Below are 15,594 nucleotides of genomic sequence, written 5' to 3'. Positions count from 1 at the left end.
AGACATGCCCTCGAAATCGTACGCATTTTCGAGAAAAAAATTCGAGTAGGTGGACAGAATTTTCGACGAAACTAAATAATTTCAAATCATTCTGGAAAAATTATGTTTGGTTGTGTAGGTGAATTACAATTATTTTTGGTGAATAGACATACCCCCGAAATCCTATCCAATTTCTAGAAAAAAATTCCAGAAGATGTGAAATTTTTCGACGGGGGGAAAAAAATTACAAATCGTTTTGGAAAAATTATTTTCGATTGCGGGGGTCAATTACAATCATTTTTGGTGGTTACACTTACCCCCGAAATCTTGCGCATTTTCGGGAAAAAAATTCCTTACCGAAAATATAATTTCTAGTCAGAAATGTCATTCCAAAATTTTAGTGCGAATCTTTAAAAAATCATAACTTCTGAACGGATTGGAGGATTTTAATGTTTCAAATGGCAAACAACGCGTATTTTGATGAAGAATATGTAGAAATTCTAACAATATTGAAAAAGTTGTTCCTTGACCTCGTAAAATGAGAAAAACCACATATAAATGGTCCAATTTTCAAACGGCGATAACTCCTACAATAGTGAATATATTTCAATGAAACTTTTTTCTAAAGTAGAGCTCATGGGTACCTACAGAAAAGTATTAGACAACTTTTCTGTAGAGCGTCAAACAAAGTTACTAAAAATCAAAAACGAATTTTTAAGAAAAATCGATAAAGGAGTAGGTGCCTAACTTTTTCGACGAAATTGGAAAGTTTCAAATCACTCTGGAAAAATTATTTTCGATTGCAGGGATCAATTGCAATCATTTTTGGTCAATAGACATAACTTCGAAATCCTACCCACTTTCTGGGGAAAAATTTGTGGTGTGAAATTTTTGGACAAAAAAAAAAAATTTCAAATAGTTTTGGAAAAATTATTTTCATTTGCAGGGGTCAATTACAATAATTTTTGGTCATTACATTAACCCCCTAAATCTTGCGCATTTTCGAGAAAAAAATTCCTTACCGAAAATCTACTTAGGTGCCTGATAAAAAAAAAAAATTTCAATCATTCTGGAAAAATTATATTTGGTTATGGGGGTGAATTACAATTATTTTTGGTGAATAGACATATCCCCGAAATCCTATCCAATTTCTAGAAAAAAATTCCAGAAGGTGTGAAATTTTTCGACGGGTGAAAAAAAATTTCAAATCGTTTTGGAAAAATTATTATCGTTTGCGGGGGTCAATTACAATAATTTTTGGTCATTACACATACCCCCGAAATCCTACGTCTTTTCGAGAAAAAAAATTCCTTATCGAAAATCTAATTAGGTGCCTGACAAAAAAGAAAATTTCAATTCGTTTTGGAAAAATTATATTTGATTATGGGGGTGAATTACAATTATTTTTGGTGAATAGACATATCCCCGAAATCCTATCCAATTTCTAGAAAAAAATTCCAGTATGTGTGAAATTTTTCGACGGAAGAAAAAAAATTTCAAATCGTTTTGGAAAAATTATTTTCATTTGCAGGCGTCAATTACAATCATTTTTGGTCGTTACACTAACCCCCTAAATCTTGTGCATTTTCGAGAAAAAAAATTCAGTTCGTGCAGAATTTTAAATTTTCGTCTTATTTTGGCCTCTAGAATCCCCCATTAAAATTTTTCCCAAGGGTGGTCGAACACCCTATATATATCAACCGAGTCGGTCGAGCGCTTGTGAGAGCCCGATCCCTCTGGTGGCAAACATAAGAAGCAACATCACAATATGATTTTTATATGTTAAATAACTTGTTAATAAAAAACGAACGTCGACTAAAACCTCTTGGATGTTACTCAAGAGGGTGATCTTGACATCAAATCTCAAGGTTAAGATCATCAAAGCTAAGTTTTACCCTTTCTTTTCTTTAAGAAAAGAAAATAAACACAAACTCAACACACAAACATTAAAAAACATAAACACTGTTGACTATACATGTATTTTGATACACCTACTACTGTAGAGGGCAGTTTAATTTTTGAAAATCTTTTTAGGGTAACAAGATTTACAAAACTGCCTTCGTCGCGTTTTTCCAAGGGGAACAGCTCAAAAGTCGCATCAAGAAAGTTTGCAGGCGTCAATTACAATAATTTTTGGTCGTTACACTAACCCCCTAAATCTTGCGCATTTTCGATAAAAAAATTCAGTTCTTTTCTTTAAATTTTCGTCTTATTTTGGCCTCTAGAATCCCCCATTAAAATTTTTCTCAAAGGTGGCCTAACACCCTATATATAGCAACAGAGTCGGTCGAGCGCTTGTGAGAGCGCGACCCCTCTGGTGGCGAGCATAGGAAGCAACATCACAATATGATTTTTATATGTTAATAACTTATTAATAAAAAACGAACGTCGACTAAAACCTCTTGGATGTTACTCAGGAGGGTGACCTTGACAACATATCTCAAGGTTAAGGTCATCAAAGTTAAGGTTTACCTTTTCTTTTCTTTAAGAAAAGAAAATAAACACAAACTTAACCCGCAAACATTAAAAAACATAAACACTGTTGACTATACATGTATTTTGATACACCTACTACTGTAGAGGGCAGTTTAATTTTTGAGAATCTTTTTAGGGTAACAAGATTTACAAAACTGCCTTCGTCGCGTTTTTCCAAGGGGAACAGCTCAAAAGTCGCATCAAGAAAGTTTGCAGGCGTCAATTACAATAATTTTTGGTCGTTACACTAACCCCCTAAATCTTGCGCATTTTCGATAAAAAAAATTCAGTTCTTTTCTTTAAATTTTCGTCTTATTTTGGCCTCTAGAATCCCCCATTAAAATTTTTCTCAAAGGTGGCCTAATACCCTATACAGGGTGTCCCGTAAATAGTGTAAGAGCCGGAAATGTGGGGTAGCTGAGACGATTCTGAACAACAATTTCCTTTGCAAAAATGTCGGATGGAGCTTCGTTTTTGAATTATTAACGAAAAACACTGACGAATCACGGCGCTTGCCTGCCGCGCGCTCAGGGCCGTCCGAACTAAGAGAGCCACCGTGTCGGGTAGGTAGCAAGATGTGCATCGGAGATACGTCGAGGAACGAATACAAATAATTAAAAATACTACCACCGCAACTGTTACTTCTGCGGATTGGATAAATCAGCCAGCTAAATCAAATTTATTAATTATTTGTATTCGCTGTTTCCAAGGAAGAAGGAATAAAATGTGGGAAAATGCTCTCGGAATTTTTAGGAAATTAATTCTTCGCACCTGAATGACGCTTCTCGCCAGTGTGTGTTAAAATTAAAATAAGAATTATTTTCAGAAAATTAAAATAAATACGGTAAGAACCATTTGTAATCGTTTGTTATTAAAAACTGTACTGGAAAAGCAGGCTGGATTTGTGCGTACCGAAACATTCTTCGCATGCAAGGGGTTAATAGAGAATTAATTGAAATTCGCCTTACCTATTTACTTGCAAGTTGCAATAGGGCCGGTTAGTGCACCCCTGTCAATCATGGAAAGGTCGAAGACCCCAATAAAAATCAGCTGATGGGACGGCCCGGTCACTGCACTCGCTTCTTACCCCGAAAACACTTCACAGCACGGTCACTAGCACTTTTCACTTTTACATTTTCGGGGTAAGAAGCGGGTGCAGTGACCGGGCCGTCCCATCAGCTGATTTTTATTGGGGTCTTCGACCTTTCCGTGATCGACAGGAGTGCACTAACCGGGCCTTATTGTCAGCGCAGCAGAGCAACTTGCTAGTAAGTGGGTAAGTCGAATTTCAATTATTTCTCTATTAAAGTCTTTGCATTCGAGGAATGTTTCGGTATGCACAAATCCAGTCTGCTTTTCCAGTACAGTTTTTAGTAACAAACGATTACAAATGGTTCTTACCGTATTTATTTTAATTTTCTGAAAATAATTCTTATTTTAATTTTAACACACTCTGGCGAGAAGCGTTACTCAGGTGCGAAGAATTAATTTCCTAAAAATTCCGAGAGCATCTTCCCACATTTTATTCCTTCTTCCTTGGAAACAGCGAATACAAATAATTAATAAATTTGATTTAGCTGGCTGATTTATCCAATCCGCAGAGGTAACAGTTGCGGTGGTAGTATTTTTAATTATTTGTATTCGTTCCTCGACGTATCTCCGATGCACATCTTGCTACCTACCCGACACGGTGGCTCTCTTAGTTCGGACGGCCCTGAGCGCGCGGCAGGCAAGCGCCGTGATTCGTCAGTGTTTTTCGTTAATAATTCAAAAACGAAGCTCCATCCGACATTTTTGCAAAGGAAATTGTTGTTCAGAATCGTCTCAGCTACCCCACATTTCCGGCTCTTACACTATTTACGGGACACCCTGTATATAGCAACCGAGTCGGTCGAGCGCTTGTGAGAGCGCGACCCCTCTGGTGGCGAGCATAGGAAGCAACATCACAATATGATTTTTATATGCTAATAACTTGTTAATAAAAAACGAACGTCGACTAAAACCTCTTGGATGTTACTCAGGAGGGTGACCTTGACAACAAATCTCAAGGTTAAGGTCATCAAAGTTAAGGGTTACCCTTTCTTTTCTTTAAGAAAAGGAAATAAACACAAACTCAACACGCAAACATTAAAAAACATAAACACTGTTGACTATACATGTATTTTGATACACCTACTACTGCAGGGGGCAGTTTAATTTTTGAAAATCTTTTTAGGGTAACAAGATTTACAAAACTGCCTTCGTCGCGTTTTTCCAAGGGGAACAACTGAAAAGTCGTATCAAGAAAGTTTGCAGTGGTTTTCATGCATCGCTGTACCCGTGTCCACATAGTCATACAGAACGCGAAGAAATGGTGAAAGGCGTTCGTACAAGATTGGAGGATTTAAATTTGGTGAGTAAATTTTACTCTGATTCCAGATTGAGAACCACTACTCTGAAATATTCTATTTTAACACGTTGAGCGCCACGCTGATTTTTAAGGAAGGTATTGTAGGGCCAATGTTTCTTATCGCAGTAGAAGATAGTTTACGTTTAGAACGTGATCCCTATAGGCATTCATTCAACACATTACGCGCCAAGTCTGTTTTGTTTTTAAGATAAGATTTTACCGAAATGGATTCGTGGCCGGTGTTCCTTTTACGACAAACTAGTTCATTGCAGTTCTTGACCCTGTACAGACAAAAATTTTCTTTAGCCCTGAGCGTCAAAATGTCAGTCCAAGAGTGTGAAAGCGATAGCAGCAGTGAAATTATTTTTGCTAAAAAACGGTCTAGAGTGGATATATTTTTATCATCTGACGAAGAGGAGGAGATTGTTGAAGAATGGCATGACCCGAGGGGTAATCAGCCAAAGATTGTGCCATTTACACATCCTTCTGGGTTTGTAAGTGAGAATTTGCATTTAGGATCAGATATAGCCGTAGAAACCAGCTATCAATTATTTGTGCCGGATGAATTGATCGAGGAAATTGCCGAACAAACTAACTTATATGCGTCACAGAAAGTAGAAGGTGGATACACGCAGCGCTTGGCAAAGTGGACAGAGACAAGTAAATCTGAAATAAAGAGATTTTTTGGACTGATTTTATGGATGGGATTAGTAAAATTACCAGCTATACACCAATATTGGTCCAATGATCCTGCTTATTTGCAAACGTTCCCGAAAACAGTCATGTCAAGGAACAGATTTGAACTGTTACTAAGAATGCTACATTTCGTAGACAACAAAAACAATAATGGTTCCAATCGTTTATTTAAAATACAACCAATTATAGACACTTTGGAAACCAATTATCAAAAATATTATAATCCAACCGAGGACAAATGTATTGACGAATCCTTGATTCCCTTTCGTGGCCGCATTATATTTAGGCAATATTTAAAACAAAAGCGCCACAAATATGGAATTAAAATATTTAAGTTGTGCTGTGGATCGGGATATACACAGGGAAAACTTTAGAAAAAGAGAACAATACGTCCACTAACATTGTAATGTCTCTCTGCAAAGATTTATTCGATAAGGGGCACACGCTCTACACTGACAATTGGTACACGAGCTTAGAATTAGCGGAAAAATTAGTCAATAAAAACACCCATTTAGTAGGAACATTGCGTTCAAATCGACGAGGAAATTCGCACCAAGTGATATCAACAAAATTAAAACGAGGAGAAATCGTAACAAAAGAAAATAACTAAGGTATAACCATTTTGAAATGGAGAGATAAGAAGGACATCCTAGTTCTATCGACAAAGCACTCGTCAGAAATGGTGAATATTGAATGCTGATTAGGAAATAAGTTCAAGCCACAAATTATAGTAGACTACAACAGACAAAAGGCAGCTGTCGACTTATCCGACCAAATGAATGCCTACAACAATCCGTTACGCAGGACCATAAAATGGTATAGAAAACTAGCCTTCGAATTGTTATTAAATACTACGGTTGTAAATAGTTACAATCTATACAAAGATATTACGAAGCAGATAATTAACATTACTGAATTCCGGAAAAAATTAGCACTATACCTTACAAGTTGTGAAAAAGAAGACATTCCATCGAACAGAATTGCAAGAAGATCTAAAAAACAACAACACAAACTCCAAAGAAAATCGGGAAAAGTCTCTGAAGTACGAAAATATTGTAAATTATGTTATGATAAAAATGTAACAAAAGATGGTAGAGTAATGGCCGGGAAAAAGTCTAAGCGAGTTGTCACATTTTGTGATACCTGTAAAGGAGAACCGTTTTTATGTTTACCATGTTTTAATGAAATCCATTAATCCTGTAATGAGTCAAAATTAAGTAAATTTTCACGTTTCGTTTCCCAAACTCTGCAGGTTTTGAACCAAACGCAAGATCATCGTCAACGAGTGCTACATAATGTGGCTAAGGAACTGCCCAACTGGAGTATTATGGTCAGAAAGATGAAAGCAATTTACCACACGATGAACCTGTTCAATATGGACGTTTCGAAAAAGTGCCTAATCGGGGAATGCTGGGTGCCTGTGGCGGACCTTGGAATTGTTAGGGACTGTCTCACCGAAGGATCGGTTTGTTTTTAAATCAATAAGTAATAATTTCTGTATAATCCTCCTATAACACGGTTGATTCTTGAATATAAACTTACGAGCCACTTACTTTGATATTTGGTACTGTCAAAATCAATATTGTTATTAGTAGACTGCGGATCTTTATGCAAATTCGTATATTTATTAATAGAATTAATGAAATGGGAACTTTATAGAGGGTTGTCTCAACCCCTAAATACAATAATTTGCATCTAACTTGAAACATTTCTTATATTTTGGCATATTAAGTGCATTCTGTAGTTTCTTCAAAATTTAAATTTCTCATAAATGCATAAATATCCGCAGTCTAGTTATTAGTTATCTCAGAAGCATTAAATAATTAATACGTACACGTCATCTTGTGAGAAAACTAAAATTATTTAGTAAAATGTCGATATATTGACATGTGACCTGAAAGTTACACGGGCCCATAGAGGGTTAAACGAAGCCTTGAACTACTAATGGATTGTGTAATAGCATATTATAAAAGATTTTGCCATAAAGCTTGAAAAATAGCTTGAAAAATTAGCGTAAACACTGTTATTCTCACTTTCACTTACAGTGGGTTAAAACAGTATTTGTGCATCTTGTTTTTTGGTGATATTTTTACATAGGCAAGGGATACATTGACGAAAACTGTTTTCATTAATAGTCTCTTATGAGCTGAGATATAATGTGCTGAGTAACAATTGTTAATAATAAACTGTTACTCTCACTTTCATTTACAGTGGGTTAAAACAGTATTTGTACACCTTGTTTTTTGGTGATATCTTTACATAGGCAAGGGATAGATTGACGAAAACTGTTTTCATTAATAGTTTCTTATGAGCTGAGATATAATGTGCTGAGTAACAATTGTTAATAATAAACTGTTACTCTCACTTTCACTTACAGTGGGTTAAAAGAGTATTTCTACACTTATGTATATATTGATAAACTTATATGTATATAATATTGTACTATTTATGGATTAAGACTAGGTTACCGGGAACTTTTGGAATCTGTATCACAGACCAGGTGTACGAGTAGACCTTTCACGTTATGAACTTTCGTGGCCCAATCTGACTGTCAAATTGACCTAAAAATTCGGAGGTGATTTTAGCGCCCTCTTCTTATGGATGGCGGTCAGTTGAGAAACTATCCATGGAATTAGTATTTATGGAAAGGTAGCTGTAGAGTGTGCGTCAATATATGGACCGTTTATTTTGAAAGTGGTGCAAGTCCATTTACTTTTTTTTTGAGAAAATTGATTGTTAGCAGATCTGACAATTAAAAAATATAGGTTAATTATGTGAAGTCTGGGAATGTTTGTACTAATTTATCAGTATGTAATTTAATTATATAAATTTCTTTTAGGCGAATTTAACTAAAATAATGTACAATTTCCAGGCTGCAAATGGACTTACACCACTTTCGTAATTAGCCAATTGTAAATATCATTTAATTTCAATTTTGAAATAACAAATATCACTTGAAATATATCTCATATTAATCCAATTTTGTTTATAAATAATAACAAGAAATAAAGTAGGATTAGCATTGTTTATTTTGAACGTTAATTATATTTATATATTGTTAAACTTAACACAAGATATTAGTATTATTAATTATTTATGCTCTTCGTGTGGCAGTGTTTTGAAATATTCATGATGCACAGGAGGTATATAAGGTAATACCTTATATTTTTCGTATGTAATAGGCTTGGTATCGTGATACAAAGGCGCCAGGGCGATTTTTTCAAATTTTAGCGGTCTTCCCCGACATGTAGCTGATAAATTTAGAGTCTTCAATTCTGTGTCCTCCATTGATGTTTTATATGAAATAGTATACGGTGCAGTTTTGCAGAATCTCATCCAACATATTTGCAACCAATTTACTTTTCCCCCATTAGTGTTTCTTCTTATCTGTTTTTTAATTGCGTTTTGTAGATTTTTTGTTGAAACGAAATTCTCTCGTTTCATTTCGTGTAAAATAAATTTATTATGTCGCCTACATTGGTTTATAACGCCATAATAATCCTGTGGTGTGTCCAGGAAATTCTTTTTTCGTAATGCCATTTCTATGATACCAAAATCTGCATCGTTTGGAAGATACGAATGTCCGGAGAGTAAAAATTGATGATCAATTACCTCAATGTTATTTTCCAAAGACTGGACAACCCTCAACCACATCAACGCCATTTGTAAATTTCAATTTTGCCCAGTACACGTATCACTATATGCAATAACATAAATATGGAAATTGGACTTACACTACTTTCATAATCAACGGTTACGTAATTTCTTTTACTGGCAAATTTTAAATTGAACAAAGCATTAGCATTTCTTAAGATATTAAATACTAACTAGTTATAAACAAAAAGTTTACACTAAATTAAGCATAAATCACATCATATCTCATTTTTTTTAAAAAAAGGACTTACACCACTTTCAAAATAAACGGTCCATATGTGAGTTGACTATGAAAGGGATTAAAAAACGCAATTTTCAAACGACCATAACATCCACAATAGTGAATATATTTCGATGAAACTTTTTTCTGAAGTAGAGCTCATGGGTACCTATAAATAAGTATTAGACAACTTTTCTATACGGCGTTGAACAAAATTACTAAAAATCAAAAACCGATTTCCAAGAAAAATCGATAGGGAATAGGTGCCTTTTGTCGGCGAAATTGAAAAATTTCAAATCACTCTGGAAAAATTATTTTCGATTGTAGGGGTCTATTTCAGACATTTTTGGTTAATAGACATACCCTCGAAATACTACCCATTTTCGAGAAAAAAATTCGAGTAAGTACTGAAAGTTTTGGGTGAAAAAAAGACTTCCAAATCGTCTTGAAAAAATTATTTTTAGTTGCAGGAGTCAATTGCAAGCATTTTTGGTCAATAGACATACCCCTGAAATCCTACTCAGTTTCGAGAAAAAAATTGTTTACCGAAAATATAATTTCTGGCCAGAAATGTTACTCAAAAATTTCTTGCGTATCTTTAAAACGCCATAACTTTTGAACGGAGTGGAGGATTTTGATGTTTCAAACGGCAAACAACGCGTATTTCGACGAAGAATATGTAGGAATTCAAACAATATTGAAAAAGTTGTTCCTTGACCCCACAAAATGAGAAAAACCCCATGAAAATGGTCCAATTTTGTAACAGCCATAATTCCTGCAATAGTGAATACATTTCAATGAAACTTTTTTCTGAAGTAGAGCCCATAGGTACCTACAAAAAAGTATTAAACAACTTTTCTGTAGGGCGTCAAACAAAATTACTAAAAATCAAAAACAAAGAACGATTTGAAAGTTTTGAATTTAATTGTTAACTTTTTAACGAAGCCTCAATCAACAAATTGGTACTCTTGATTTTCGTCTTATTTTGGCCTCTAGAATCCCCCATTAAAATTTTTCCCAGGGGTGGCCAAACACCCTGTATAATGATATCAAAAAATAAGGTGTACAAATACTTTTTTGACCCACTGTACATTGCAGTTTGCATTCTGTTATAAGAGGATTTACTGTGTTTGTCCATCGTAATCAACGTTCCGTTAACATTTTATTTTGTACAGCGTCTCTGTGGTAGTTCGATACCGTCTTTTCTGAACGTTATCTACACGAACGAGGATCCCCCGACGTTCAACAGGACGAACAAGTTCACAAGAGGCTTTCAAAATTTGATCGACGCCTATGGCGTGGCGTCCTACCGCGAGGCCAACCCAGCCCTTTACACAATTATCACTTTCCCATTTCTGTTTAGCGTCATGTTCGGCGATTCTGGCCACGGTAAGCAAACTACGTACAGTGAGCGTCAACATAAAGTTAACACTTGAAATTTTCAACTCCTCTTTGAAATAATTTAAAAGGTACAAAAGAAAACAGGGGAAAGGCCTATGGTATTGAAAGCTCAATTTGTCTTCTATAGAAAAGTCCCTTTTCCTTGAGTCAATATAAAATTAATACCCCTGTTTTTATGTTTATAGTTATAACTATTGCAACGATTTCTGGTTATGTTGGCATCACTGTTTAGTAACATGATCTTGGAGAATCCCCGTGTTTTGTTTCCATGGAAAAACAACAGAAGGAGATACTATTTATGGAATATCGAAATGGGTAAACAAACAACTGTCGAAGAGCATCAAATAATAATCGAAATGCATATAAATAGACAGTCCTTAAGGAGGTATTGCTGTCTACACTGTCAATTTCACGGCCCTTTTTGTGATTTTTTTTCAGATGATAGGTAGACTGTTTTGTACTGAGACTTTGTAGATATATTCATTCATCTTATAAGCATGTACAATATTTTTTTCATGGAAAAATATTAAAAATCGTGGGAATTGTAACTTCCTATTTAATGGCCCTTTTGGAAAAGGTGCTTCAATGGCTTCCAGGATTCCAGATAATTTGAAACAGAGAGGGTTAAAGTATCTTCATAAGGAAGGTTGTAGTTATAGCAGGAATTAGGGAGAAGTCAAAATCCTGATAAATAAAGAAATGGCGACGCTTCAAGTTTCGAATTTCTATTTGTTAATCGTTCGTTTGTCTTTAGCGTATCAAAAAAAATAGTAAAACTCAATATTTTTTTAAATCTCTAGTTCCTGATATTAAGGCGTGTCTGCTGAATATTCTCTCCAAATTTGAAGTCAATCGGTCTGCTAGATCTTGAAATATCATGTAAGTCAGTTTAAATGCGTTTTTTTAAACAAGAAGCTATAACTCTCGCAATTGTTAATATTTTTTGATAAAAAAAATACTGTACATACCTATAAGACAAGTAAATATATCTGCGAAATGTCACTACAAAACAACCTACCTGTCGTTAAAAAAAAAATCACAAAAAAAGGCTGAAGATATGACAGCCTAGACAGCAATATTTCTTTAAGAGAAACTGCTGAAGTTGTGCAAAGAAGCCATGTGGCTGTGAAAAAGATCATTGACAAATATAATAATCTTGGGTTGTTAAGTAATATTGATCATAAACGGCGACCAAAAAACAGTCCCTTTTCCTTAAGTCAATATAAAGTTAATACCCCTGTTTTTATGTACATAGTTATAACTATTGCAACGATTTCTGGTTATGTTGGCATCACTGTTTAGTAACATGATCTTGGGGAATCACCGTGTTTTGTTTCCATGGAAAAACAACAGAAGGAGACACTATTTATGCAATCTCGAAATGGGTAAACATACAACTGTTGAAGAGCGTCAAATGATAATCGAAATGCATATAAATAGACAGTCCTTAAGGAGGTATTGCTGTCTAGACTGTCAAATTCACGGCCCTTTTTGTGATTTTTTTTCTAATGATAGGTAGACTGTTTTGTACTGAGACTTTGTAGATATATTCATTCATCTTATAAGCATGTACAGTATTTTTTTCATGGAAAAATATTGAGAATCGTGGGAATTATAACTTCTTATTTAATGGCCCTTTTGGAAAAGGTGCTCCAATGGCTTCCAGGATTCCAGATAATTTGAAACAGAGAGGGTTAAAGTATCTTCATAAGGAAGGTTGTAGTTATAGCACGAACCAGGGAGAAGTCAAAATCCTGATAAATAAAGAAATGGCGACGCTTCAAGTTTCGAATTTCTATTTGTTAATCGTTCGTTTGTCTTTAGCGTATCAAAAAAAATAGTAAAACTCAATATTTTTTTAAATCTCTAGTTCCAGATATTAAGGCGTGTCTGCTGAATATTCTCTCCAAATTTGAAGTCAATCGGTCCGTTAGATCTTGAAATATCATGTAAGCCAGTTTAAATGCGTTTTTTTAAACAAGAAGCTATAACTCTCGCAATTCTTAATATTTTTTGATGAAAAAAATACTGTACATACCTATAAGATGAGTAAATATATCTGCTAAATGTCACTACAAAACAACCTACCTGTCGTTAAAAAAAAAATCACAAAAAAAGGTCGAAGATATGACAGCCTAGACAGCAATACTCCCTTAAGAGAAACTGCTAAAGTTGTGCAAAGAAGCCATGTGTCTGTGAGGAAGATCATTCACAGATATAATAATCTTGGATTGTTAAGTAATATTGATCATAAACGGCGACCAAAAAACAGTCCCTTTTCCTTGAATCAATATAAAGTTAATACCCCTGTTTTTATGTACATAGTTATAACTATTGCAACGATTTCTGGTTATGTTGGCATCACTGTTTAGTAATATGATCTTGGGAAATCCCCGTGTTTTGTTTCCATGGAAAAACAACAGAAGGAGATACTATTTATGCAATCTCGAAATGGGTAAACAAACAACTGTGGAAGAGCGTCAAATAATAATCGAAATGCATATAAATAGACAGTCCTTAAGGAGGTATTGCTGTCTAGACTGTCAAATTCACGGCCCTTTTTGTGATTTTTTTTCTAATGATAGGTAGACTGTTTTGTACTGAGACTTTGTAGATATATTTATTCATCTTATAAGCATGTACAATATTTTTTTCATGGAAAAATATTGAAAATCGTGGGAATTATAGCTTCTTATTTAATGACCCTTTTGGAAAAGGTGCTTCAATGGCTTCCAGGATTCCAGATAATTTGAAACAGAGAGGGTTAAAGTATCTTCATGAGGAAGGTTGTAGTTATAACAGGAACTGGGGAGAAGTCAAAATCTTGATAAATAAAGAAATGGCGATGCTTCAAGTTTCGAATTTCTATTTGTTAATCGTTCGTTTGTCTTTAGCGTATCAAGAAAAATAGTAAATCTCAATATTTTTTTAAATCTCTAGTTCCAGATATAAAGGCGTGTCTGCTGAATATTCTCTCCAAATTTGAAGTCAATCGGTCTGCTAGATCTTGAAATATCATGTAAGCCAGTTTAAATGCGCTTTTTAAAACAAGAAGCTATAACTCTCGCAATTCTTAATATTTTTTGATGAAAAAAATACTGTACATACCTATAAGACGAGTAAATATATCTGCAAAATGTCACTACAAAACAACCTACCTGTCGTTAAAAAAAAAATCACAAAAAAAGGCTGAAGATATGACAGCCTAGACAGCAATATTTCTTTGAGAGAAACTGCTGAAGTTGTGCAAAGAAGCCATGTGGCTGTGAAAAAGATCATTGACAAATATAATAATCTTGGGTTGTTAAGTAATATTGATCATAAACGGCGACCAAAAAACAGTCCCTTTTCCTTAAGTCAATATAAAGTTAATACCCCTGTTTTTATGTACATAGTTATAACTATTGCAACGATTTCTGGTTATGTTGGCATCACTGTTTAGTAACATGATCTTGGGGAACCCCCGTGTTTTGTTTCCATGGCAAAACAACAGAAAGAGACACTATTTATGCAATCTCGAAATGGGTAAACAAACAACTGTCGAAGAGCGTCAAATAATAATCGAAATGCATATAAATAGACAGTTCTTAAGGAGGTATTGCTGTCTAGACTGTCAATTTCACGGCCCTTTTTGTGATTTTTTTTCTAATTATAGGTAGACTGTTTCGTACTGAAACTTTGTAGATATATTTATTCATCTTATAAGCATGTACAATATTTTTTTCATGGAAAGATATTAAAAATCGTGGGAATTGTAACTTCCTATTTAATGGCCCTTTTGGAAAAGGTGCTTCAATGGCTTCCAGGATTCCAGATAATTTGAAACAGAGAGGGTTAAAGTATCTTCATGAGGAAGGTTGTAGTTATAGTAGGAACTAGGGAGAATTCAAAATCCTGATAAGTAAAGAAATGGCGACGCTTCAAGTTTCGAATTTCTATTTGTTAATCGTTCGTTTGTCTTTAGCGTATCAAGAAAAATAGTAAAACACAATATTTTTTTAAATCTCTAGTTCCAGATATAAAGGCGTGTCTGCTGAATATTCTCTCCAAATTTGAAGTAGATCGGTCTGCTAGATCTTGAAATATCATGTAAGCCAGTTTAAATGCGTTTTTTTAAACAAGAAGCTATAACTCTCGCAATTCTTAATATTTTTTGATGAAAAAAATACTGTACATACCTATAAGACGAGTAAATATATCAGCAAAATGTCACTACAAAACAACCTACCTGTCGTTAAAAAAATAATCACAAAAAAAGGCCGAAGATATGACATCCTAGACAGCAATATACTCTTAAGAGAAACTGCTAAAGTTGTGCAAAGAAGCCATGAGGAAGATCATTCACAGATATAATAATCTTGGATTGTTAAGTAATATTGATCATAAACGGCGACCAAAAAATAGTCCCTTTTCCCTGAGTCAATATAAAGTTGTTTTATAATTAATTTAGAGCCATAATATGTTGCTATTCATCTAAAAACTTTAATTCCAGTAGGAACAGCAATATAAGAATAATTATTTAATCCAAAATTAAGTCCATATTTATTTAATTCAATAAATAAATCATAATTTATAATATACCCCTACTTTTATGTACATAGTTATAACTATTGCAACAATTTCTGGTTATGTTGGCATCACTGTTTAGTAACATGATCTTAGGGAATCCCCGTGTTTTGTTTCCATGGCAAAACAACAGAAGGAGACACTATTTATGTAATCTCAAAATGGGTAAACAAAAAACTATTTTTACTCCATATTTTCGGTGATTTTCTCTCTT

General features: G+C 34.3%; 1 protein-coding gene across 2 annotated transcripts in view; it reads left to right on the top strand.

Annotated features, from left to right (window-relative positions):
* Vha100-2 (V-type ATPase subunit a family protein Vha100-2) overlaps nucleotides 1–15,594 on the top strand; it is a 117,431-nt gene that overhangs the window by 86,582 nt on the left and 15,255 nt on the right. For both annotated transcript variants that reach the window (XM_076780782.1, XM_076780784.1), the window contains exons 7-9: nucleotides 4,670–4,846; nucleotides 6,792–7,004; nucleotides 10,589–10,802. In XM_076780782.1, coding sequence (XP_076636897.1) covers nucleotides 4,670–4,846; nucleotides 6,792–7,004; nucleotides 10,589–10,802 — 604 coding nt within the window. The remainder of the gene's footprint in view (nucleotides 1–4,669; nucleotides 4,847–6,791; nucleotides 7,005–10,588; nucleotides 10,803–15,594) is intronic.

This window comes from Colletes latitarsis, chromosome 13 (assembly GCF_051014445.1).
Source record: "Colletes latitarsis isolate SP2378_abdomen chromosome 13, iyColLati1, whole genome shotgun sequence".
NCBI lineage: Eukaryota > Metazoa > Arthropoda > Insecta > Hymenoptera > Colletidae > Colletes > Colletes latitarsis.
The sequence above is the reverse complement of the archived record's forward strand: the minus strand, read 5'-3'. Positions and strand labels throughout refer to the sequence as shown.